General features: G+C 47.4%; 3 protein-coding genes across 11 annotated transcripts in view; 2 read left to right on the top strand and 1 right to left on the bottom strand.

The window, feature by feature from the left end:
• Positions 1–114: 114 nt before the first annotated feature.
• LOC310900268 (uncharacterized protein) lies at positions 115–10,752 on the top strand. 3 transcript variants are annotated; one of them, XM_083837984.1, is made up of 13 exons: positions 115–1,914; positions 2,142–2,318; positions 3,216–3,321; positions 3,832–3,954; positions 4,492–4,711; positions 5,732–5,755; positions 6,527–6,649; positions 7,355–7,542; positions 8,294–8,493; positions 8,813–8,904; positions 9,238–9,292; positions 9,994–10,091; positions 10,230–10,752. In XM_083837984.1, exons 1-13 carry the CDS (start codon positions 1,754–1,756, stop codon positions 10,364–10,366), a joined length of 1,704 nt encoding a protein of 567 aa, XP_083694110.1. In that variant the 5' UTR covers positions 115–1,753; the 3' UTR covers positions 10,367–10,752. The 3 variants fall into 3 exon arrangements, with proteins under 3 accessions (XP_083694110.1, XP_083694111.1, XP_083694109.1); XM_083837983.1 differs by having other exon boundaries at positions 119–1,914; positions 10,246–10,752; XM_083837985.1 differs by lacking the exon at positions 10,230–10,752 and having other exon boundaries at positions 9,891–10,030.
• Positions 10,753–11,504: 752 nt separating this feature from the next.
• GSTZ1 (glutathione S-transferase zeta 1) lies at positions 11,505–18,852 on the bottom strand. Of its 4 annotated transcripts, none has more exons than XM_083837988.1 (10): positions 18,756–18,852; positions 17,678–17,729; positions 16,683–16,750; positions 15,794–15,874; positions 15,190–15,315; positions 14,623–14,698; positions 13,698–13,750; positions 12,425–12,474; positions 11,759–11,908; positions 11,505–11,661 (listed from the first exon to the last, which is right to left on the bottom strand). In XM_083837988.1, the coding sequence occupies exons 1-9, from the start codon at positions 18,834–18,836 to the stop codon at positions 11,782–11,784; spliced, it is 714 nt and encodes a 237-aa protein (XP_083694114.1). In that variant the 5' UTR covers positions 18,837–18,852; the 3' UTR covers positions 11,505–11,661; positions 11,759–11,781. The 4 variants fall into 4 exon arrangements, with proteins under 4 accessions (XP_083694114.1, XP_083694117.1, XP_083694115.1 ...); XM_083837991.1 differs by lacking the exon at positions 18,756–18,852 and adding an exon at positions 18,503–18,657; XM_083837989.1 differs by lacking the exon at positions 18,756–18,852 and adding an exon at positions 18,250–18,390.
• The window catches only part of POMT2 (protein O-mannosyltransferase 2), a gene marked incomplete at its 5' end in the record, with an annotated part of 26,820 nt that continues 20,802 nt past the window's right edge, over positions 18,362–24,379 (top strand). For 2 of the 4 annotated variants that reach the window (XM_083837980.1, XM_083837979.1), the window contains 6 exons: positions 18,872–19,110; positions 19,399–19,483; positions 20,305–20,409; positions 21,548–21,656; positions 21,844–21,952; positions 23,641–23,800. In XM_083837980.1, coding sequence (XP_083694106.1) covers positions 18,890–19,110; positions 19,399–19,483; positions 20,305–20,409; positions 21,548–21,656; positions 21,844–21,952; positions 23,641–23,800 — 789 coding nt within the window. Of the gene's footprint in view, positions 18,517–18,871; positions 19,111–19,398; positions 19,566–20,304; positions 20,410–21,547; positions 21,657–21,843; positions 21,953–23,640; positions 23,801–24,379 lie in introns of those variants that run through there. The other 2 variants (XM_083837981.1, XM_083837982.1) reach the window with 2 other exon arrangements.

The following is a 24,379-nucleotide window of genomic DNA, read 5'->3' as shown; positions in this document are numbered from 1 at the left end:
GTCTTCATATGAGAAACCAAACTACAGACTTTCCAACAAAACATGAATGCAATAAAGCTTCTATGAGCAAAGAAGCAGTAGCTATTAAAGATGTACTTTGGAGTGTACCAAACATTCTAGTTGCAAATGGATAGGAAAATGCTCTGTCAGCTGGTGATTATGGCTTTAGCCAGGAATTTTTCTGTCTGTTAAAATGACTGTCAGGGATTTTTTATTCTTCATACTCTCTGCAGCACTTGAGATTATACTGAATATTTGAGGAACTCGAGAGGAACAAGCTAGTAGCCAAGCTCATATAATTTTAACCTGGTAGAATTTGAATGGTCTTCCTCCCAGTGCTTAATACTGGTACTTTTCACCTCCATTTGCAGAGATCCTCTATGGCTAACTAATCTGTTACTAAAGCTTTCAATTTGAAGGTTTAAAAACATCCTTTCAGTTATCACATACTGATGAAATTATCTAAAGAAAAGTGCCCTTCACAGTTTCCTCATAGCTGCTTGACCGTCGGCTTCATCTTGCTATGAAGATTGTATTTACACAGCCTGAAGGAAATATCTTCAGAGAACACCTCCTGGTCAAAACAAGAACTGAGCTTTAGCCATCCTTTCTCTTTTGTCTTGTTTCAAAACCCTGTGGGACAAGTACTGCAGAAGTTCAGATGTCTTTGTTCTCATCCTGTGTTTGCCTGGAACTTTTCTACAAAATAATTGATGGGCAGGAGCAATCATACAGAAAGATGATCAAAGGGATAGATGACTGCCAAGTTACACATTTCATCTGTTTTATTTATTTATTTTTTAAGAGCACATAAAAGAAACAGTGCTACAGCTATTTGATAACCATTAGCTCACTATGAATCTCTGTCCTCTGTCATGGCTCAGGCATTTGGCCAAGAGGACAATGAAGCAACTTGGTAGGGATGCAGAGAAGTGATGTGAAATTTCACAAGGTTAGTCATTTCCTACCCTTTCCATATTTCTTGTGGTTGGACTGCAGCAGGAATGGTCTGATCTCATGCAGCTCAGCAAAGGTCTCGCTTGAGTGGGCTGGGTTGGCCCTGCATGGGAGGCCACTCTTCTTTCCAGTTGTGTGTGGGCAACATTGTTCCTTTGGCCACTGAAGCCCTGCCACTGATTTCAGTGTTGTCTGGTTATCGACAGCAGTTTTAAACTTAGCAGTGCTATTCACTGTTGTAGTAGTGGGGTTGGATACGCAATGGAATACATGCTGTAGTAAAGAATATGCTTTTTATTATTTACTCCCGTCCTGTCTTCTTTTGGTGGTAGTCCCGATTGCTGAATACAAGCTCCTCTTTTTGCAAGCTACAAGAAATATTCACTGATAACGTTACTGAGGAATCAGAAAACTATTCCTCCCCAGAAGGGGATGCGTGGCTCGGGTTCTAGAAATGTGTGTAATTCGCTACAGAGACAAGGACGGGGCCTGGTTTAGGATGTGAGAGCAGTTTGCTGTCCCTCCTCCTTGCCATCAGGGCACAGCCACAGAAGCACGAGCAGGGAAACGCAGGCACGGCGGTGCTGGGCGCCCTCCTTCCTGCTCGCAGGAGCGGAGCCTGAGGGCAGCGGGGCCGATTCCCCGTCCCCTAGTTCTGTCTCCGGGCCTTCTCCCCCCAAGGCAGGAGGCGGGGGGGCGGCTGATGGCCGGCTGCCGCCCGCAGCTGCGCCGCCGTTCGGCGCCTTAATGGCGGCACCTCACAGCCCCTCACTCCTCTCCCCCCATCCCCACCGCCATGCTGCCCGCCTGCCGCCGCCCCGCCGCCTGGGGCGGGTTGGGGCCGGGCCCGGGGCTGGGGCCGGGCCCGGGCCCGTCAGCGGGCGGCGGTGCCCGTCAGGGCGGCCTCGCCTTCTACGCGCTGTGGGGGCTGCGGGAGCCGCCGCGGAGGCTGGGCAGGTGCGGCCGAGTCGGGCTCCCCTCGGGCCCGGGGGCTCTCTGCGGCCATGGTCCCTTCTCGGGCCATCTATTTGCTTTGCTATGACCCTATGCAACCTCCTCTTAAACCAAAGCAAACCCTCTCCTTCTCTCCTCCCCCGGTATAAAGATATTTCCACACCTTTTCATGTATTTCTGAGCCTTCTGTGTACTTCTCTATGATTTTCTCCCTTGTTTTTTTCTCCCAGCCAATCCAGCAAGATGGGCTACCAGGCTTGGCTGCCCCTGCCGCTGCCCAAGCAGCTGGTGGTGTTTGGGCTGGGGGACTGGAGCTCGTACTCCCCGGACACGAGCATCGCCGTGGACGTGCTGGTGGCGCAGGGTGTCGGAGCACAGCGGCTCGGCACGCTGGGGCCCACCCGCAGGTAGTGGCAGGACTGGGTGCTGTTGGGTGTCACTGGGGTGCCCTAAAAACATGGGGTGCTGCTGGCACCTTCCCCAGGCCGCTCAGCCCTGCCAGTCCTCTCCCAGCCTGCTGTGAGTCTTCTCTTTGCAGCTCAGAGGGAAAGTGGCCAGAGGGGCTTTGGTAAGGACTGAGGGTGGGTATGGGTCAGGAAGCAGCTGTCCTGTCCCACCAGGGGTGGTGAGACTTTGACTTTGGTGCCGTCAAGATACTCTTCTGGATGGAGATGTAAATTAGCAGTCTTTCTGCAGTGAAGTTGTGATGGGTGTCTTCTGAGCAGTATCGGCGTCTAGGGGTTAGAGATGACAAGGAGAGGAGGTGAGGTGCCACATCATGCTCCTCAGCATTCCCCTTGTCCCCAGAGACAGCTGATGGGGCTACGGGGAGCTCCTTGCTGTAAACAATGCTGTGCTAATGAAAGCAGGTGCAGCCTTGTGGTCAGCAGTATACAGCCTCTGTCTTTGGGAACCACTTGGATGATGGCAGGATTTCTGCAAGCAGAGCTGGTCCTAGACGAGGTGGACCTGAGAAACGTGATTTCTGCCTTCCTTATTTTCCTTTCCCTTGGCTTTATACAGATGAGACCAGAGACTCCTGGGGTGATTTGGGGGAGGGTAAATGCAGCAGGACTGTGGGACGCAACCAAATGTTGCAGGTGCATTGTTTATATTAAAGATATCACAGATCCTGTGAAACAATGTGTTTAGGATAGGAAGTCTTTTTTTAACTGTCTACTGTGAAGACTAGTTGGATAGGAGAGAGTACAGAACATTTCCCCTTTGCCTCTTATAGGCTGTATGAGTTCCCAGACCAGCTCGCGTCTTGGTAATGGAGTGAAATAAAATGGTCCCCTGTGCAGGTCTCTGGTGTGGGAAGGTGACTGGAGGACGGATATTTTTATGGCCTCCTTGAAAGAGATGGACAAAGGCAACTCTGTGAAACTTGTCCTGACTGTCGATGGACAGGTAAAAGAAACAAGAACCTCTTCTCTTCCTGTACTGGGTCACAAACCACTTCAGCTTTGCCAGTTTGGAACTAGACTTCTTCTCCTATCCACTTATTTTTCTTCTCTTTACTACTTCAAGGCAGAGGCATGCCACACAGATCTATTAATACATGTCTGTACTGAACCTCAACTCTCTTGATATTCTAGTAGTTTTCCCTAAACACAACTTTACTAAAATGCCCCATGTATTGCAGCAGGTGCGCCACAGAGTATGGGTTCAGTTCCATTTCTCCTCTCTCTTGGATTTGTGGTACATAAACCATTGCTTTACCATGTGCTAAAGTCCTTGGATTTAGTATCTTTTAGTGTCTGGCTTTGATTTTCTTTTTTCCCCAAAAAAATATGGGCTATTCCATTGTAGGGAGCCTGTCCCTTGCAGTACTTATTTTTGCTCATCCTTTGTGGCTGACAGCTAGTAAACTAACTTGTTCTTTTATTTTTACACTGCCCATCACTGGTCCTGTTGCAGCTGCTCCGAGGAATCTCTAGCAGCACGCCTGCCCGCCCGTTTCTGGTCCCGGAGATGACGCCGTCCCCAGTGCTCCCAGCTGATGATGTGCCCCTCAGTCAGGACCTGGAGGATCCTAGTGCTGTATGTGTTCTCTGGATACTTCCTCTCATTATTACACCCCTCCTTGGTATGTGCTCCCTCCCTTGAATCTGCTCAGTTCACATCTAGCAGCAGCACTTGCTGCCATTCTCTTACTGAAGGCCTGGTTAAGCAGATTTTGGAGTCAAAGATTCGCTTAAGCTACAGAAATTGGTTAATTGCACTCTCAGGTGAAATGCCTTTGGATGGGTTGATAACAGCCTTTGATGGGATCAGTCCACTTGGCTACTCCTAGCACAGATGGCCCTCCTGCCTTTCCAATCGCCTCTGTGCGAGCTGTGCCCATGGCAGCCAGCAGTCTGAAAGCAGACCGCTGGCTGGGCACCTAGCAGCAGGAGGCTGTGTGGTTTGGCATATGTTTGGCAGCTGATGCTGTTGGCATGCTGGCCCTTAAGACTTAAGAGGAAAGCAAGCCTGAAAATGTGAAACTAATCTCTGGCCCAGTAACAGACAAATGTGAAGTAGCCTCAGATCTTTCTCTTTGGAGCTGCTTTGACTAGCTAGGACTTTTTTTCACAGGTCAAGAGTCAGAGCTCAGAGATGGCTGCTAGAGCTCCCAGGCCTGGGAAGAAGGATTTCCGCCCACCGCTGAGGACCCTGGTGGTACCCTGTGCCCTGGAGCCACCATCTGGCAAGATGGAACCCAGTGAGGCCTGGAGGAAGAGCCCTGTCTGCCCTAAGAAGCCCAGGAAAGTTTTATTTGAACCCAGAGCATCTGAGAAAGATCTGGATGCAGAAGGTAACTCTGGCACCTTCCAGGTGTATTTTACAGGTCTTGTCTGTGCTCTCTCCCAGTACTGCTGGCAATACCTTCCCAGTGCATTTCTCAGTGTACTACCAAGGCAAGGTGTGCTTGTCCGTGCCTTGTGAAGTACTGAGAACTGCTCCTTAGTCCTGGTTAAACTGCCTAATAATTTTTTACCTGTTGGGAAAAAGACAAATAGAACATGGGGTACTCTTAGTGCCAATGCTCTGTACAATAACTTAGTATCTTTTATCTCTTCATATGAGTAAAAGCTTTATAAATGAGGGCAAGTATTGTTAGCCTTGTTTTACAAAAGAGTAAACTGAGGCACAAGAAAGTAACCTACCACAGTGTTCTGGGACCTATCCATTCGTCTTTTTGTTCCCCTGCTAACAGCATACCACCACTTGGTCTGTAGAAAACATTGGTTATTATTCACGTTATAACGACTACAAGAAGCAATATATATATTCCTCTATATAAATAGTATAATTGTACTGACTTTTCAGTAGTGGGAAGGTAGCTGCCAAGGGGTTTGGAAACGAAACCTTTAGGTTCTGGAGTGTGAATTTCGAGTCAGCTCCAAGGTGTGACCAAGTTTGTGTGTAACTGTTTGACAACAGTTTAGTGCTTCCCATGTGAAATCACTTACTGGGACTTGACTTGATTCTTACAAAGACAAACGTAACTTCATCAGAAAGATGCTTCTACTGTAGGCGGTGCGGGAAGAGGGGGGTGGAATGAGCCTTCATCAGAGGAGTAAAATGCAACACTGACAGCATGATGGCAGTCAAAGGAAATGTGCCTTGCTCTTACCTGTCTTCTGCATTTCTTCTGATGAGCCTTTCTTCAGGACTCTTGGTCTTGCACCTTCTTTGTTGCTATGAGGTAGCTTTGCTGGGGGATGGAGGAAGGAAGGCAGGCCAAAGGGCTTTTAGACCAGAGAGCTGAGCACTTGTGGTCTATGTCTGCTGGCTGCTTTCCTTATGGGACATCTTTGTGTTTCCTTTGCAGATCTGGCAGTGGAGGAGTTGCAAGGTGAGAATTTGTCTCCTAGACCCTGGTTTGTCTTTCCAACTTTGGTGATGGCATTCCCTTTAATGTCACAGGCCTCTCATGCTTGATTCTTTATCTCCCCAGTGATTTGGAACAGCAAACAGGTTGTGTGTATATGTCGTGTCCTCAATACCTTTGTGTAGGTGCCTCCAATACTGTCAGGCTCTCCAATGTGCTTCTGTAGCCCCTTTGAACCTCAGGCACGCCTCTGGGTGCATAGCCCTTTGAAACAGAGGGTAAGCTCAGCAAACTACAGGGGTTGGGATGGGAAAGGAGGAGAAACGGGGCAATAGGAGGAATATCTCTGGAAGCAGATCTAGGCTTCTGGTTGCTATGTCTCAGGCACTGACAAGCTGTTCCTCAGTAGCCCTCCTACATGCTCTCGTGAACAGTACGCAAGGGCACAGCACAAATGAGATATCCTTCTGGGGACAGGTTCTCAGTGGGATCTAAGTCTGCCTGTGCCTGCCTGTCTCTGAAGTGGCAGCCTGTTTGTGTCCTGTATCCAGCCAGACTCCTCTCTGCTGGCTCCCTCTGCTACAGATGACTCTCCTAGTAGAGCAGATTTTCCCCAAAGCCAACAGAAGATCTTCCACAGGGAGCTGTGCCTCTTGCCACCCCAACAAGAAGGGAACTGAAGCCTTTGCCTTTTCATTTCCCCCTCTGAGCCCTCAGCTGCCTCGTTCTCCCCAGTGAAGGGAGCTGGAGGTGCCTCTTCAGCCTGCTCCCAGCACGGTGCTCTCCCCTCCCCAGGCAGCCCCAGCCCGCGGTGGCGCCATGCCATGTGCCTCAGTGACCCGGCAATGGCTGTTCTGGTTGGCGGAGAAGGTGTCGATCAGCGGTCCTGCAAGGATGCGCTCTGGAAACTGGAAACTGGTAAGGAGTTTAGGGCTATCGGAGGCAATGGGATGTTAATGGGTGGATGGGAATCCAGGATGACTTGAGTGGGAGGGTGTCCTCTGGGGTCTTTGCTAAGGCAGGTGCTGGGTGGATTTGTCTTGATTGCGAGTCACTCAGCTGGAGCATGCATTCCTTACCACTTCTCAGGTACTGTTTCTCTTTGCCACACCCACCCACCCTCTGTTACTTTTCCATATTTCTTTTTTTTTTTTAATCCCATTCTTCACTAATGTCCCTTGTCCTTGGGCATCCACTGGTGCTGCACCAGGCTGAGCTGACAGCTCAGTGCCCTCGGAGGCAGTGGGACTATATGTGAGAGCTCTCCAGGAGCTTACATTTGAATTCTGAACACAGCTGGGTGATTTTTAAAGGGCAAAAGCAATAGCACTGTTTGCAGTGTGTGATGACAGGTGGAGAAGCATGAGAGACAACTGCAGTACCTTATAGTTTTCTGCACCTCATCGATCCTCTCGGCCACCTTTCTACTTCCCACCTAGTTAGTATTCCCCTGCACTCCTTACACAGAAACATTGCTGTGTAAGTCTTCTCTAGCCCTGAGTCAAAGGAGAGGAGGAGATAAAAGGAACCTTGAGTAAAGATTTTACGACATACTCTTTAAATGTGGAGAAACTGAGAGCATGTTCAAACTCTCATACCATCTGCCTGGTGTTGCTTCCACAGACAGCGATTTCTGGTTTCCAGTGGGTCTCCAGCAAGAAAATGCTATGCCATCATGCTTGCGTGGGCACACTGCTACGTATGACCCAGACACCAAGCGTATCTACGTCTTTGGGGGTATAAAGGAGGACAAAGACTACAGCAGCATCTACATTTTGGACACGGTCACCTGGAAATGGCTTCCTGTGGCTGTAAGTACTGCAGCTTTTCTAAGATAAAAGCAGAGGAAGGGTGTCAGGTCCTGCCTGAATGTGGCAATTGGTGTGCCCGTATCTGTACTCCAGCAGACTTGGTCCACTGTTGCTGCAGGCTGTCTGAGCTGCTCAGTCTTCTAGTATCTGTCAATCCCAACCGTGCCGAAAGGCCACAGGCTTGGCAGAAACCAGAGGCTGTGCCTACAGGGAATGAAGCAAGGTGAAAAAACGGTTGCTGCAGAGTGCTGTGTCTGACGAAGGTGGTGTGTGGGAGGTACTGTGCGAGTAGCGGGGGGAAATGGCCTCTCATTCTGTATGGTGCTATTCAGAGCTGCGTTGGATACTGAGGAACTGGTCTTTCCAAATCAGAGAGCTGCTCTGAGCACAGCAGATCTCTGAGCAATTTAGATTCTGTCATGTCCTTGCAGAGGGCCATGTCAGCTAAGGACTCTCTCTTTCCTGGCACAAGATGGCTTTTTACAGAATAATCCTGGGATGAGGTCTTTCTGTTCCCTGTCTTGTTCTGAGGCAGCTGGGGTAGGAGGCTGATTTCCTGCTCTCATCAGAGCATTCTGGTGATGCAGAGTATGCCTGTGTGGCAAAGATCTGATTGGGAGCCAATAAAGTGAAAATTGAGACTTGCAGAACTCATGGCATGTTGTTTTTCCTCTGGTCATGTTTGCTTTCCTATGGGCCATGCAGCAAATAATGCACTTCTCCTAACAAACATGTGTTGAACTTTTCCCAGGCTAAAGGGAGGATGCCAATGCTGACTTACCACAGTGCAACTATCTACCGCAAGGAGCTCTTTGTTTTTGGAGGGACTTTCCATAAAACGGCATCACAGGCAGCTGGACCCTGCAGCAATGTGCTCTACATCTTCAATCCAGAACATGAAATTTGGTACCAGCCCATCTCAGAAGGGGAGAAGCCTCTGCCTAGGTTTGGGTGAGAGTGCTCTTCTTCCAGCCCTCCAGAACAGAGCAGGAAGCCTCTTCCCACCTTCCCTCCCATCCCAGTGTAGTTTCCTAAAAATTAAGTGATTGTTCTTCACTGTTTGCTCCCTTAAAATGGCCCTGTGTTTTGAGTAATGTGCTGTCATGAATCCTGATGGGGTTCTGTGGGTTGCAATGGCTGGGGTAGGGGCAGGCGCAGATGGAGGGAGCTATTGCAGCTCATTAGGAGAAGCCAAGGCAGCGTGAACTAAGACTAACGCTTCTGGGAACTTGCTGAAGACACTTTGCTCGCTTGTTTCTTCTTTGTTCAGGCATTCAGCTACTCTGCTGAAGAACAAGCTGCTGATTTTTGGCGGTCAGAGGACTTATCTCTACCTCAGTGACATGCACATCTTGGATCTGGGTAAGAAAGTCTGTTCCAGGTAGCCACATCTGGAGGGTCTGTTCTAAGGCAAGGACTGGGAAATGAGGCAAGCAGGATGGGAAGGCAGCATTAGCACTGTAAAAATCCTTACTAATCAGTGGAGATGGAGAATTACAAGCTAAAGAAACCCTTTGTGGGATAAGAGGGGAGGGAATAGGGAAAAATATGAAACTCCTTTTTTGGATAACAGGTAACAGAAAAGGTAGGCTGCTGATGTGACAGACTTTGGAAGCTATTGTCTAGTTGTGAGGCTGAGAAATGCTACTAGGAGTGATTTTTAGACGTTTTGTCTGCCTTTTCCCTGGCTTTCAGGTTTCATGGAGTACACACCAGTCCCTTTCCTTGCAGGACAGCCCTCTGCACGTTGGTAAGATCCTGTTGCAGACCCAGGAGCTCTATTCTTCCTCTGTCCTTTCTCTGTGATGCCAGGCTTAAAAGGTGTTTGTGATCAGACCCAGTTACGTATCTGTGCCCCACTAGTCAAAATACAGTGGGTGGCTCCTCTACAGTGGGACCAGAAATTCCTGTGCTGTACTACTTGGTGCTTGTAAGGTGTAGGGGTGCAGATCACTTAGGGTCCCTGGGAGTCTGCCTTTCAGGCTAGGGGAAGTTTTCTTCTGTGTCCTAATGGGATTGTATTGCCTGCTGTTTGGTCTCCATGGTACCTAGAGTATAAGAGATCCCCAGAGAGGAACAAACGCTTATAGAAGGAATGTGCTGTTCCTTAAGAGACTCTATCACCCACTAAAATACTGACTTAAATGAGACCAAAGCCCATCTAGCCTCTCACCTCATTTTGTACAGCAAAACACAGAAGTTTTGATGGATTTTTCTGGGGTAATGAGGTTCTTTTCAGGCCTGATAGATTCCTTGACTGGTGGAGGGAAACAAATAGCTTTTTCAGGGTTATTCAGCAAATCAGGGCAGAAGAGGACAAGAAGAAAACTTCCATTCTTCTGTTTAAGCCCCCAGCCTGCTGTTCAAGTCTGCCCACCTCTGCCCATTCCTGATGGAGGCAACCCCAGCAGGTTTTGTGATAGTCACCTTTAGGTTTTGCTCTGGTCCCAGTTTTCATGCAGCTCTGGCTGTGTCGGACTGGAAGGTTCTGATCAGCGGAGGCTGCAATGCCAGGGGAGCCCTGCAGGACGCCTTTGTTTTTCACCTAGGTAAGTGAATCTCCCTCCCTGTTTCCATAGTTGACAGTGACTGTTGGACTGCAGTGCCATTTCTGAACACCTAGTCTGATCTGTTTGTTTCACCCTGTGCATTAGGAATATGTTTGTTTGTTTTTCCTGTATTGATAGACCCTTTCTACTTCAGATACGCTTTCATGGAGTACAGTGAGCCACCATGGCCTCTGCTCTGTTCCCCGAGCTGGCCACACATTGCTTCATCTGACTTCCCCCCACCTGATGGCTGTAGGCAAGGAGAACAAAGATGAGCATAACCTGCACACAGTGTTGGTCTTTGGGGGCTCCAACTGCGCCGGGACCTTTTACAACAGCACAATCAAGATCCAGCTGGACCTAGGATAATGCAGGATTATCAGAATGAGTCTGGAACTGCAAGGACTCTTCACCAGCATAAAGACAAGGGTGGCAATAAATGAGTCCAAGCAATGTGGCAGTCCAAGTTTCTATATGCAGGTGAATGCTGCCTTGGCACATGCCACTGATTCCTGAAGTCTTTCTGAATGCTGTGGGTATTGCCCTCTTAGGGCAGCTGGTACACAGCATTAGCTTGGCAGAAATGCCCTCCCGTATCACTGGCTTGGTAGCTGAAATTTCAGTGGGATCTGAGCGAAGCCTGCACAGAAACATAGTCACAGGCTTCTGGTTTTCCTTCTTGACCTACAGGTTTCTGGGCTGGAATTTCTGGGGTGCTCTGAGTTCTGAAGATCACTCAGCTGTGTGGTTTCATTTGGGATGGGTGGAGCAGGACTTAATGCTGCAGGCGGGAAGTTCCTCAGTGTCAAAGTACCAGCAAGTTTCTGGCGTGGTGGGAAAGAATACAGTTTGGATTCCCTTGGGAAACAGTTTGCAGCTGATAACTAGGAGAAAGCCCAGAGCAGTGTCTAAGGATAGGAAAAGGAAAAGAATGCCATCATTTTCAACATATGGGAGTGAGCTGTAGTCTTGCTGACTACAGCACAACTGCTTTGCTTTGCTCTAGACAGACCTTTATTAATTCTGCAAGATTCCTTGTGGATATATGGAAGAGGTACAAATCAGTTGTGCCAGGTAGTAATTCTCTTGCAGGGAGTGACAGAGTTGCTGACTGTTGGCTCTCAAGACTAGAGGGACCCATCGTGGGTTAGGAATAAGCTCTCTGCTGTCAGGTATTAGCCCTTACTGTTTATATCCGTGGCACTGAGGATTGTGCTATAGCTCTGAGGCAGCTGCAAGGACAAGAGGCCTGCTGCACTGGTAGTGCACTGTGTATGCCAGTTCCTTTATGTCCTTTCTGTAGACAGTGGAAAGGAGAAGCCCCTGTGTGGAGTCTGGAATTCACTTAATGTCCCTTAGATGTCTATGGCTACATAGCACAGTACAAAGCTATACAAAGAGGGCTTCTGATAATTACATTCTGATATTTCTGCTTTAATCTGTTTCATGGACATACAGAAGTTAGAAAAACATATTCAGAAGTAGCTGCAAGCTTTCCAGCACAGGCACAGCTTCTGTAATTCCTCGAGGCTACTTCTGCAGCAGTAAGGCTTTCCCTCTCTCCTCCTTCCTATCAAAGTGACAGTGAGACATTAGTACAGGGCTTCTGGCTGGCACCAAGTCCTACTCGAGCTGTGGCTGTTGTTCCCTTAGCCATTCCAGCTTACTTGATTTAATGGGTAGAAGGGCTTCAAGCTCGCAGCTCCGCAGGAGTGTCTGGTTGCCGGGATGGGTGGCTTACTTTGAATGCCTCTAACTCCAGGAGGGCTTTGTTTATTCTAGTTATTGTGGGATATGGATCCAGATCCACATTGAATCTGCAAAAGGAAGAGGATTTGTGAGGCACAGTCAGCCAGCCAGTGCAGCATTGAGCAGAAGGATAGAGCAGTGTGCTGTGCCTGCCCAGTGTGGGTGAATCTCATGGGCTGTGGTGCATTTACCTTAAGAGAAAAGATTAATTCCTGTAGGTTTAAAAATAAATGGTAGAGGAAAGTTAGGCTACTTATTTCTTCCAAGTTCAGTAGGTTTTTACATAGTGTTCAGCTTATGGTAAGAAGGCACTATGGTTTGCAGGGGAATCACGCAGCCACTACTTGCATAGGTTTAGGCTTTTCAACAAATATAGCCGGATTACTCTCCCCTACCCCCTACCTCACGTGCAGAGTAAACAGGGCACAGAGGGAGAGAGGATGTGGGGTGCAAGCAGCCTTAGCTTTTCTAAGGACCTAGATCAGGTTTCCTTCAGGGGCCTCTGAGAAGATAGCCCAGCTCCTTATCTCCAAGATTAGGTGCCCTTAAAGAGTACCTAAGGCTAACAGCTTAGTGTTAATTACCTTTCAGCATTGGCAACTTGAGGCACCAAGCACAGATCAGCCATGGAAACCTGCAAATGGAGCACAGAGAAAAGGGGTCAGAGTAATTAGGCTATCAGCCAGTAGCATCTGATAAGATTTCATTAATTGTTGTGTAGAGAGGAGTTGTTGCAATAATCCCATTATTTAAATGAGCATTAATACTACAACAGTACAAGGACAGGAAACTTACAGAAATCACTAATACAAGAAGTTACCAGCCTTTAGGGATCTTTCTATTTACCAGGTGATCATGATGACCTCAAGCACACACTGCTTCTATAGCAACCACCACTGAGCAAACAAGTCTGCTGGCAAGCTGCAGAGGGAGGAGACTGGGTTGTGTGTTGCATGGCTGGGAAAAGATGTGTAAATTTCGCTTGCTTGCATTGCAGAAGCATCAAAAAACTCCCAACAAGATCAAGACCAACTGAATGATAGGGCTTTTGCACACAAGCTCAGGGATTCATTCTGAAAAGATGACTCGAGGATAATACATCTAGCTGCCTATCTGCACAAAAGATGCCCACACCATTCCCCAGGTCATGAAACTCTGGGCATCTTTTTAGGAACACATTTTTCAGCTTAGGATCTCATTAACTAGTCTTTGCCCATCAAGAGCTCCATAATGTTCCCGCTATACAATCCTCTGCATCATTGCAGGAGCCTTCCTTTTCTGCCAGACTTTTATAGGAACTATCTGATTGCCCACTGAACAGGACTGCTAAATTGAAAAGACCTAAGTGTCTCTTGCTTGGAAAGGGTCAGAACAGCTTGTATGCAATTTCTTTCTGAAATCTGTCCATGATAAAATTGAAGAAAGAGCAGGAAAATTATACAACTTGGTTAAAGCTCACACAGGACAAAGTTAAAAAATGAATCTGTTTCTTGAGCCAAGCTTTGTCCCTACAACAGGACACTTTGAACTCCAAATCTACTAAGGATGAAAGGTATTTAAACTGTTCCCACATCATCCAGTGGCAGCCAGTTCCCAGATCCTAGATAGAGCTGCAAATCTGGCTATGAGTGTGTTATAGGCAGGAACAAATAAACATCTTTATAACTATTTGCAAGTCAGTAATGGCCAAAGTAGGATCCATGCAGCTGTTTTTCCTGTGGTGTAGGCACAGTATGTAACTTCAGACACAGGATGTGGTTGTGCTGTCTCTCCACAACTAATTCCCTTTCCTAGTTTATGTAATATGCTGGGGCTTCCAGTTCTCCAGTGATACACAACACTTTCTCAGGTACTTACCTCATCTCCCACACAGTAGCGTCCAGCAGTCTGCTGCAGAACCTGTTCCAGTGCTGTCAAGAGAGGGTACATTGGAGTAAGGCATTTAAAACTCATTTGGAGGGAACCCCAAAGACCTTTTAGACTGGGAGTTATGAACAAGAGCATTTCAACTCTGAGCTGAGGATGAAAAAGGAGCAATTTGGGGCAGAATCTAGAAAGAATGGAAATCCTACAACAGCATAGTTATGAGAGTCTTTAGTGTCCTTCAGTATTTTAGTATCCAGGGTGGTTTCAGCTGTTTCAGGCAATGCAGCTGAGATACTAAGAGCACAATGTGGAGATACGCGAGAGTGGGAAGGAGAAAAATTACAGAGATTCAGTCAGTTTGTATCTATCTAGAAGTGAAGATAGGCCTGTCATTCTAGCATATGGGCAAAAGGGTTCTGAGGAAACAAAAAGCTCCATATTTCTCATTGGGAAGTAAAGAAATACTCTTCTACTTGCTAAATTCTGTGGGAGTTTGCCATCAGATGTCTTTTATATACAGAAAAAATCATACCAATATTGGTTGATAGAATTTCAAAGCAAAAGCCACTAGTTTGGGAGCAGCTGGGTGAAAAGAAGAAGTGCTGTCAGCCCTTGTGCTTCAGGGTGAATCAACTGCTGCAGTGTAGAGAATGGCCCCGAGCTTTCCCTCTTCCATGCACAGCAGTGGAAATACACTGTGGACAGCATTTTTCCTCCAAGACCCTGGAGAGCTAGCAGTCCTCGACATGGGACTCCGTGTGGGAAGAGCGTTTTGTCTCCCAGCAGGGCAGCACCCAGCACAAGAGCCTAAGGCAATCTGTTGTTCTGGTTGAGGAGAAAGTAGGGCCCCTGTGTGCTGACCCACAGAGTTTTGAAGGGTACTCAAAGTGTGGATCATTTTGGAGACAGGATGCACCTTGGAAGCCAGACGCGATGCACTTCTGAGCCCATTCCGTTTTTCTTTCCCCCATTTGTTTCAGGACTTTCAAGTTCTGTGAAGGTAAGCAATCTCCAGGTTAGACTGACTGCAGTTGGCAGGGAGGAGGGATGAGGAGGTGCCAAACCTGAGTGCCCTGCCTGAGCTCAGCCTGCTGAGTCAGCCCTAACCTCACCCTCAGTGAACGATGCACCCTGCTCGCTCTCTCTCCTGGGTCTGTTCTGTAACAGCAGCTGCCAGGGTATCCTTTTGCCTGTGCTCCTGGGGTCACTCCTTCTTCCTAAAACATTGTAGACCCTGCAGTGAAACTATATGGGTTCAGTTCTTTCTGGATAGAACCCTGGGGTGCTGTGGGATTTTCTTTGTATGAAATTCTGTTGCCATTCACAGATTAGGCAGAGGCTAAGTACAGATTTCATCTGCTAACACACAGCCTTCCGGTTTGTCACTCTACTGGCCGGTAGCAGAGGCTGAGCTTTGAAGAGGTACAGACTCCTGGAAATCCATCCTGTTTTTCTCATTGGTATGGATATGAAAAGGCAATACCTGGAGTGGCTGAATGCCAGAGGCAATGTGATCCGAGATCATTCTGACTTGGGCTCTCTTCTTTGGATCTTGGGGCAGGAGTCTGGGGTTAGGACGAGTGTCTTCTAAATAATGAATTATAGCTAGCTGCAATGAACAAAGAGATAAGGGGAGGTTATTGGGGAGCGGAGGAAAAGTATGCATCCTGAACACCTAGGAAAGGGGAATTTCTAGCTGGTCCAACATAATAAAACAGCTTTTGAATGGAGTTTGTTACTAATCCAAGCAACTGCATATCCCCTTGGATGTTTTGTTGGGACCTTCTGATTTAGCCCTGCTATAATTTCATGCAAACCCTAGCACAGCCTTCTAAACCAGACTACAAACTGTTCAGTAAAAGGTGGGATTTTGAACCAAAGCCAAGTTGAGTTTAAATAGGAGTTTCCCAGTAGGGACTACATGCTATTTCTACCCCCAAGTGGTATTCTTTTATTTATCACAAATGCCGTGTGTTTTGTAATGTACAAATGAAAGCTCTGGGGTAAGACACAAAGAAAAGCCTTCCCCTCTAGCCTGGGTAGCAGGCTAGGGTGAATGATTAGCAAGAAAGTGGCTGTTAACTCACCGACTGAGAAAGGGTGATGCCATCAATTTTCAAGGCTGGTACTTGCTGCATTGGATTCACTGCTTTAAATTCAGCAGAAAACTGTAGAAATGAACCTGAGATTACTGCAACCAGAAATTATTATTCTTTTCTTCCCCTAGAACCCAGTTAGCTTTTTTTTTTCCTTGTTTTAACCTGGCTTTTCCTTCTACCTCAGTACTAATATTCACAGTACATTACACTATACTGTTAGCCTACAGCAAGTTCTTGCTGGGGCTCAGGGATCACTGCATCCACAGCCAGACTGCCTTACCTCTTTATAAACCATCAATACAAAGCTCAGGATGGATGGTACTACAGCAGCTTTACTATTACCTTTCTAGTTCTCCAACTCCATCTCAGCCTATACTGGCACATCAAGCTGGTGGTACTGCTAGGCACGACTCCCAGTTGCATCCCCCTTGAATAAGTTTTCTGTGGACATCTCTTCTGGCAACCCACCCCTTCCTTTGGCAGCTCCTTTGCAGCACCGTGCTATATTATTTAGCATCTTTTGGACACCCCTTCTGGTACCGAGTGAGGTGAAGCCTGTGCTTATGTTACAGTGCAGCTTCTCTCAAGTCTGCGTGCTAGATATGTTTGGTTATATCATGCTAAGCAGGAGCAAAAGATCCTCAGCCTTATGAAATTCAGTCACCGATGTTTAAGACAGAGAAGAAAACCTTTGGTCTCCTGCAGTCACCTTCTTCTGTCTTGCATGCCAGGGAACACTGTTTGAAAGCAACTATTGCAGAGAAGCAGTGTGGAATGCAGTGACTTTCCCTGTGAACTTTCTAGTTCTGATCCCAATTCTCCTAATGATCCCCAAGTTCAGCACCCCTGGAGGGACCAACAGTAGCTGTATCCTTACCTGCTGCCCCCCATCCTTCAGGAGGTTCACTGGTACCTGGTCATAGGCAATCCCTTTCAGAGCCAGTGCTAGGGAAAACAGAGTATACAGCTTCAGAAGACACACTGAGGCAAGTTTCACTGGTAATGGCCTCAGGGGAATGTTACCATCTCCATTTGGGAAAAAAGAAGGCTTTAAAACTAGAAAAGACCCTATCCCTCAAGAAAGGCAGCCTGAATCCCATGAGAAGATAGTGATCTGTGAAAGACCAAATGCAAATGAAGGACCAAAGCACTAAAGATCAGTCCTGGCAAGAGCACTGCATTATTCAAAACAAGCTTTGTCACTCTTTGCAGCATAGCCTTTCCTGACGGGGGCTTAGGCAGGGCAGGGGATCCTGTATTCACCTCCCAAACCATTTTCCAGGCTGCCTCAGTCTAAACGGGGTCAATTCCCAGCCCTGCTTAGCTCTCAGGATCAAGGCAGATCACAGTCTGATGCAGTATGTGTGTAAAACAGAGTGTAGGATCCCACTAAATAATGTGACAGAAACAGCCATCTGCATCACGTTAGCTTTACAAAAAGAGTAATTCTCTCTAACTAGCTGCACAGACAAATCTCCAAAAAATACCAAGTGAAGGGAAAGATCCTCCAAAGCCCGCGTCAAGCAGGGCTTGTCCACAGGCAAGGAACTGCTGCTGCTTCTGCCCTCTGGTTCGGAAAGCTGGGGAGAAGTTTGCACAAACCATGTACTCCCCTCCCACTTCCCACTGCCTCCTGAATGTCAGATGGCTACAGGAGATATTCTCAATTCTCTGCTAAGTGGAAATCCTCCCGTCTGCTCCTATCCCTTCCCCCAGCTCCAGGTACGCTGTGGTGTTCCTTCCCACTCTAGAGAAGGTGGAGAAAATGCAATGTCACTGTCCCAGGTTCATGTTTGCTGATCTCTTTCTTAATAAGTGACCAATTAATTCAGTTAGTGAAGGGGAGGATGCTGCAGTAAAACTGGAACTTACCAATTCTCACTCTCCATGAACAGGAACTTCGGAAATAACCATAAAGTATCGGCTGAGAAGAGAAAGATAAAGTAGTTATATGGTGGGAATAAAATAGTATTTTAAGAAGGACAGTGCATTTCAGGAAGTTTAAGATACAGCAGAGCAAGTTTTGCCGGAGGAGAGGGTGCCTTTCTGGAAGCGAGTGTTCCTGTTCTGGGTGTACAGGTAGTGCCACTGTTTTTCACGCTGGCTCTCTAATTAGTTTTATCTGTTTTCAAGAACGCACAAGCAATCTTAAAATTATCCCCTACAAAGTTTCCCTCTTTGCTCCTACCAGATGCTGCTGACTTCTATGCTGTCATGGATTCTTGAAGCAAATTCCCCACTGATTTTGCCAAGCACCTGCACGGGGTATTTGAGTGGCATAAAATAGCTTTTCCAGCCAAGGAGGGCAGGGCCAGACCTCTTTCCAAACGAGAGGAGCTCCTGCTGTTCGAGATGAGCGCTAAGGGGGCAGACACCTCACCTTCACCTGAATGCCAGCACCAAGGCAGCTCTCCCAGGTGCTTTCACCCCACCCAAGCTCTCACCTTTTCTGATGCCATGGTCACTGCGTGCAATCTGCTCCAGGAAATAAAAATCACCTCTTGCCTTTCCCTTTTAACTCAGCTAGGGTGGGGGAAAGCTTATCTCCTAAAGCCAATGAGAACAGGACCATGCCCCCAGATCTGTGCCCCGGACACACAAACACAGCCAGGCAGGTTCAAGCCTTTGAATTGCAGCCAGCTGTATGTGCGTCCCCACGGGCCCTGCTGCAGCTCCAGCCCTGGTGTCAGAACTCACCAACACGCTTTGAGGTCAGGAAGGCATTTAGGAACCTGGCTTCTGCCTCTAGCTTTTTGTTCGGAATAAATAAGGCAGCTGGAGAGACTGGCAGGCTCTCAGCAGTTACCAAGGCAAAAATACAGCCCTGGGAATCAAACTGAGGAAACTGAAGCCACGTGCAGAATTTCTGCAGAAAAGACGAGAAAGAGACGAGAACCGCCCCCCCCCCCCATCGCGCCGGGGCCGGTCCCCGCGCCCCGAGGCCCGGTACCTTGGCTGCCGCCGAGCTCATCGCTGCGGGCCCGAGGACTACAACTCCCGGCGTGCCCCGCGCCCCCCCGCCCGCCTCCATTTGCCGTGCCGCCGTGGGGCCGCCCTGCCGCTGCGTCCCGCCGAGCCCCCGCCATGCCGCCGGCGGGGGGCGGCCGGGCCGGGCCGGGCCCGCTGCGCTCCCGGGGCTGCCGCCGGCCGCCGGGGCCCTCCCCGCGGGCCGCCTCCCCCGCTCCCGCTCCGCCCGAGGCTCGGCCGCCGGCCGCCCCGGCGGGGTCGCGGGCAGCGCTGGCCCTCGTCACCCTCCTCAGCTTCGCCTCCCGCTTCCACCGCCTGCCGGAGCCGCCGCACGTCTGGTACGGGCGCGGCCGGTGCGGAGCGGTGCCCGGGCTGGCGGCGGGGTCTGGCGGCCACAGAGCGCCCTGCACGGCTCCACGGGCACGGACGGTGGGGTAGTGAGGGGACTGCGTGCCGGGGTGGCGGGTTGGGGGTCCCCGAGGTACGGGGACCTCGAATGAATTGTCCCATGTAGACTGCCTGGCAATAACCCCTTGTAAGACGAAAAACATGAGGAAAAACACCTTCCTGGATCTTTACCATCCTCAGCGTTGTAGTAGGTTGTGCTTTGTGTTTATCTTTTCCAGTTGGGATGAAACCCATTTTGGGAAGATGGGAAGTTACTACATTAATCGGACCTTCTTCTTTGATGTCCATCCTCCTCTGGGGAAGGTAAACTGCTCTGCCGTTGTGTTTCAGAAGTCACGGGAATGGGCCGACACAAGTCTTCCCTTCCTTCTGGTCAAATGATGTGGTAAACATCAATACCTCTCCTAGCTGTTGTTGGCATCGTGGTATTTGCATTTTGTATTCAGAGTTTCAGCTTGCAGCTTTTCTTCTCTGTGAAAACGCTTTGAGCATGGGAAAGCAAAACAGCGTTGCCCGTTGGGTATTTGAAAGGCTTGAGCAGATGGAAGTTAAAAAATGAATGTGAGACCTATGTGGTCTAGAGGGGGTGTCTAATCAGAGCTTACAGATCAGAGGAACCAACCAGTTTCTGACAGCTTGTGTGCAAATCAGATGCCTACCACAAAGGACCTTGAGAGCCTTGAGTTGCTATTTGGCAATGGAAGAACTTGTTGTAGCAGTAAAGGAAGTTTTGTGTTGTGATGTTGATGTATCACTTCTACCTCAGATTGTCTTTCTTCCAGTCTGAGCCTCCTTAAACTGTGGGAATAGGGAGCTAGGGGGGAATCTACAGAGACAGAATTCTCTCTGATAAATCCCGTGGTTGGTTACTTCTCTTGAGCCTGCAGATATACTTATAGTCAGCTAAAGTCCTTATGATCCCTTCTGATGTTGCTTTTAGGTAAGGGCAATATGGATGCATATGAATTCTGTACAGAAGATGTTGTTGGAAGGTGTGTCAGAATTAAGTTGTTATCCTGTGAATCAGACTGGCCTTGTATCAAAATCTTACCAGCTGCTGGCTTGGATTCTCCCTCCAGTGTGATTTCCCTGATCATTTTTTCCACTTTTTTTTTCCTTTTCAGATGCTGATTGGACTTGCTGGCTACCTTAGTGGATATGATGGCACATTTCCATTCCAAAAGCCAGGGGACAGATATGAGCAGCACAACTACATGGGAATGAGAGGGGTAAGGCGTTACAGGCTAGTATCAAGCTTTTTAGCTCTCCTGTGCTTTTCAGTAAGAGTATTATGTCTTAAGAGCAGCTTTAGTGGATTAGGTCAGAGGTCTCTCTAGCCTTGTGCCTTGTCTCTAAGCTCCTTAGAAAAGTGTTGGTGGTTGTATTGTGAATAAGTCCTGATGTCTGGCTGTGAGAGGCCAGGTGAAGAAGAGAGGTGATTCTTGAGGGAATCTCTTGCTACTAATTAGAGGGACTAGACTCCCGAGTGGGAGGGGTATATTGCCTGTCCTACAAAGGGATTGTTGCTGAGCTTGGGCTTCTGCTTACCCTGTCGTGCTGGCTGTTCTGCTGGAGTCCCTGCTGGCTGAGAGCCAAGGATTTCAAGAAAGCCAGGATCATTTGCTGCCACCGCCACTGATGCTGAGCTGAATGAGCTGATGGGAGGAATTACTATTCAGTGGTATTCTACCTGAAACCATGGCTCTGCTGTTAGCTACAAAGAGATAGAGCCATAAACCTGGCAGCAGATAAGTCAAAAGAAGAAAGTTGCCAGTTGCTGGTGCCTAGAAAGAAGGATGAAAACGGGAAGGTGTATTTTCTTGGTTTACTTTCCAAGTCTCCAGCAATTCGTAGTTCTATGTTTCCCCGAGTCTAAAGTGGGAGAAGTGCTAAAGAGGGAGAATTTTATTGCGATGCTACTTTCTTTTGTGTTGATTTGTTCTTCCTCCTCCAACTACCCTCGCTCTCATTTGAGAAGAGGAGGTGATGTTGGTCTGCTAAAGATGTAAGATACAATATATTCTATTCTTAGATTTCATATGGTAATATCTTGTTAAAATGAGTTGAGTGTGATGGATGTGTAATGTGTCTACTTGACATGTTTTTATGGATACCTGGTGCGGTCTAGAAAGAGAATGGCTATTGTTACTGACACCTCTAGAGACAGAGCAGAGTAAGCAGCTGTTGTTCTCTGAATGATATATCTTTGATCATTCATCTTTTTCTGATGATCTCAGTCAATTCAGTAACTGCAGCACCCCCTGTAATTGGTAGGTATATAGCATGAAGGAAGGGAAAGAGTTTGTGTGTGTTTGTGTTCACCTTGGGGAGGGGTATAACTTCTCCCATCATCTTCTTCTCTCGCAGTTCTGTGCGTTCCTTGGCTCCTGCCTGGTTCCCTTCGCCTACCTCACAGTGCTGGAACTGTCCAAGTCGCTGCCAGCAGCATTACTCACAGCTTGCATCCTTATTTTTGGTAGGTGTTCCTGCTACAGCAGAATTGAACTGGTTAATTGTTCAGAGGGTTTCATTTCCGGATTATCATGAGATACCTCGCAGGATACTGTGCTTAATGAGAGAGGCTTCCAAAAGCCAAGTTACTCTGTTTTATATGACAATTTTTAATTGGCAGTCCCATTTCTGACATCTGTGTCTGTCTGCAGATACGGGCTGTATTACTTTGTCCCAGTATATTCTGCTGGACCCCATTCTGATGTTCTTCCTGATGGGAGCTGTTCTGAGTATGGTGAAATGTAATGCCTGTGCAGATAGGTAAGATAAAGAGGTGGTTTTTTGTTTTTAAACTTTTAGTATTCAGCTTTTGCATGAATAGAGTCTTAGAACCTGTCTGACACTTGATAGTCTGGGTGAATGGCTGAGATCAGATTGTTTCAGGAAACTTGGAGGTGAAAATGGATCATGGTAGGGGAGATAAACTGTGAAACAAAGGTTTGTGAAACAAGGGAGAAGGTATCATGGCTAGGGTGGACCAGGAGGGAAACTTAAATAGATTTTTACATGGGAAGGAAATTTCAGCAGAAATAGCTTATGGAACTGCAAATCTTTAAAATGAATGCCAAAGCTTTTTAAAACTTCTTGACAGGAAAGAATGTGATATAGGGCGTTGTAGGTTGGAAACATAGGAATGAAAGATGTTCATAGCCTGTTTAAAGCTTTGCTCCTTAATGGCAAAAATATTAATACACCATTTTGACATAGTCACTTTGTCTCCAGAACAGAGAAACGCAGCTTAACGGTGACTGTTATCCTGTGAGCATTTATAAAATCCTGCTAGTCAAGGTAAAGAGTGTCATTTGTTGGGTTTAAAGAAATTGGTACCAAAAATTTAAGGGAAATACAGCCAGGATGTTTCTGAATAAAGCAGTTAAATTGCTCAGGATATTTGCTATAGACTTCATGAGAGGGGATTGTTTGTTTATAGGTGTTTGGATATGTCAGAGGGCTTCTTTGTGTTTGGGCTGTACAGAGTAGTTACTGCACAATACATCCAGAATTTGAAGGCGTAAAAGCTTAGAATATTGTGTGATATATGAGCATTTTTTGCTTCATGCAATATTCAAGTACTGCTCATATAAGTCTTAGCATGATTGCAGCACACATGGCTGAAGCACAGCCTGCAGCGTCAGGTAAGGCCATCTAAGGCTGTTCCCATCTACAACACGTCCCCCAGGGAGTTAAGGCACTGAGGTATAGGGCAGGGTTTGATCAGCTCGTGATGTAGCTCTGTGTGCCTTGATCTGAACTTGTCTCTCATGGCTTAGAAAACAGGATTAGCTCTAACTAGTTCATCTTATGTAAAGTAAAAGCCAGCTCTATCTCTTGTGTTGCTCAGCAGGGCACAAGGATTTTTAGTCAAAATGCAACTATGAAGTTGATACTTGCCTGTGCAGTGAAAGCTTTTAAATTTCCGGTCATCTTCTCTCATCTTTTTTCTGTGGTTCAGTTTTAGTTTAGTTTGTAATTTTATTGCTTTTTGCTGCAACTTTTGTTTGTTCTTTGGACAGATGTTCTCCACTGTGGCCTCTCTGCTTTACCAAAAGTGGTTGTTCTATTTGTTCTGTCCTCCATTGTGTCCTTAACTTTCTGAGTAATGTAAGCTTGCATCTTTATGTAGTGAGAGTCCTAATCTTCAGACTTTCCATGTGTGGGATTTTCTTTGTACTAGTATTTCAGTTTATGCCTGTATCTGTGTTCCCTTCCTTAAAGGGGAGATAGGGGGCTGCCTAGGTTTAAGTGATGGGCTTGTCTGAGCTGTGTATCGAGCGTATCCTAGCATCGTTCTGAAATTAAAGAAAAACATTTCTTTCTATTCCTCATGGGCTCATGAGAAGATGGAGTGTAACTTTGCAGGATAGTGATTTGGTGTTTGTTTTCCTGATCACAGCTTCCCATTCCTGTAGCCATCATTTATTCTCTGACCTGCTCTGTCTGTCCCGCAGGCCATTTTCTGCCTCCTGGTGGTTCTGGCTGAGCCTGACTGGGGTGAACCTTGCTGGAGCAATGGGGGTAAAGTTTGTTGGCCTTTTTGTAGTCCTCTTGGTTGGTCTGAACACAATCTATGATCTGTGGGACTTGCTGGGGAACCTCAGCCTGTCACTGGTGAGTGTCAAAAAACTTCTCTTTTATGCTAAGGGTTTCTTTGTTTTGCTTTCTTTTGCCTTTATAAGTCTCCTAGTTTTTGACAACCACGGAAGCAAACAGCGATGCTCTGTCTGCAGCAAACAGGCACCTGAGGTAGATGACAAAGATTAAAGGTGAAAGTTACAATGGGAAAAATTATCGCCATACGTTTTTAAGAAACACATACTACAACAGGATATATCTCCGTATCCTGTATCTCATAGGAGCACAAAAAAAGGTTGTGGCTTTTTCCTGAGAGAAACTATTCCAACCTTTCCAGTTGGATGAGTTTTATTTCAGTCTAGGCTGAAAATGCTCATCGGCAATGGCTGTACAATGGCCCAAAGCAAGATGTCCAACACTGTTTTGTGACCTTCTGAGGAGTATGTGCTACCTGGCAGACAGGCATGTCATGCAGCGCCTGGTTTACATGAGCAGAGCAAGCTCAGGCTGTGCTTGATGGGAGTGCAGTGGCCCAGGCTGCATGGCAGTGGTGTGCTGTAGGTGGGTCGTGGGCAAGCTCTGTAACATGCAGTCTCTGTAGCTCGTCCTGAGGAT

The sequence above is a fragment of the Anser anser genome (assembly GCF_964211835.1).
Source record: "Anser anser genome assembly, chromosome: 5".
NCBI classification, from domain to species: Eukaryota; Metazoa; Chordata; class Aves; order Anseriformes; family Anatidae; genus Anser; species Anser anser.
The sequence above is the reverse complement of the archived record's forward strand: the minus strand, read 5'-3'. Positions and strand labels throughout refer to the sequence as shown.

What these genes read in the sequence shown, in the direction of transcription:
- GSTZ1 (XM_083837988.1), bottom strand. Translation starts at nt 18,836, where the DNA reads ATGGAGGCGGGCGGGGGGGCGCGGGGCACGCCGGGAGTTGTAGTCCTC. An exon ending in GCATCACCCTTTCTCAGTCG is followed by an intron (nt 15,316 to 15,793) that starts GTGAGTTAACAG and finishes TGTTCATTGCAG; the next exon opens with CTAGCTATAATTCATTATTT. An exon ending in CATCGCGTCTGGCTTCCAAG is followed by an intron (nt 13,751 to 14,622) that starts GTGCATCCTGTC and finishes CTCTCTTGACAG; the next exon opens with CACTGGAACAGGTTCTGCAG.
- LOC310900268 (XM_083837983.1), top strand. Translation starts at nt 1,754, where the DNA reads ATGCTGCCCGCCTGCCGCCGCCCCGCCGCCTGGGGCGGGTTGGGGCCG. An exon ending in GAAAGATCTGGATGCAGAAG is followed by an intron (nt 4,712 to 5,731) that starts GTAACTCTGGCA and finishes TTTCCTTTGCAG; the next exon opens with ATCTGGCAGTGGAGGAGTTG. An exon ending in CGCCTTTGTTTTTCACCTAG is followed by an intron (nt 10,092 to 10,245) that starts GTAAGTGAATCT and finishes TTTCTACTTCAG; the next exon opens with ATACGCTTTCATGGAGTACA.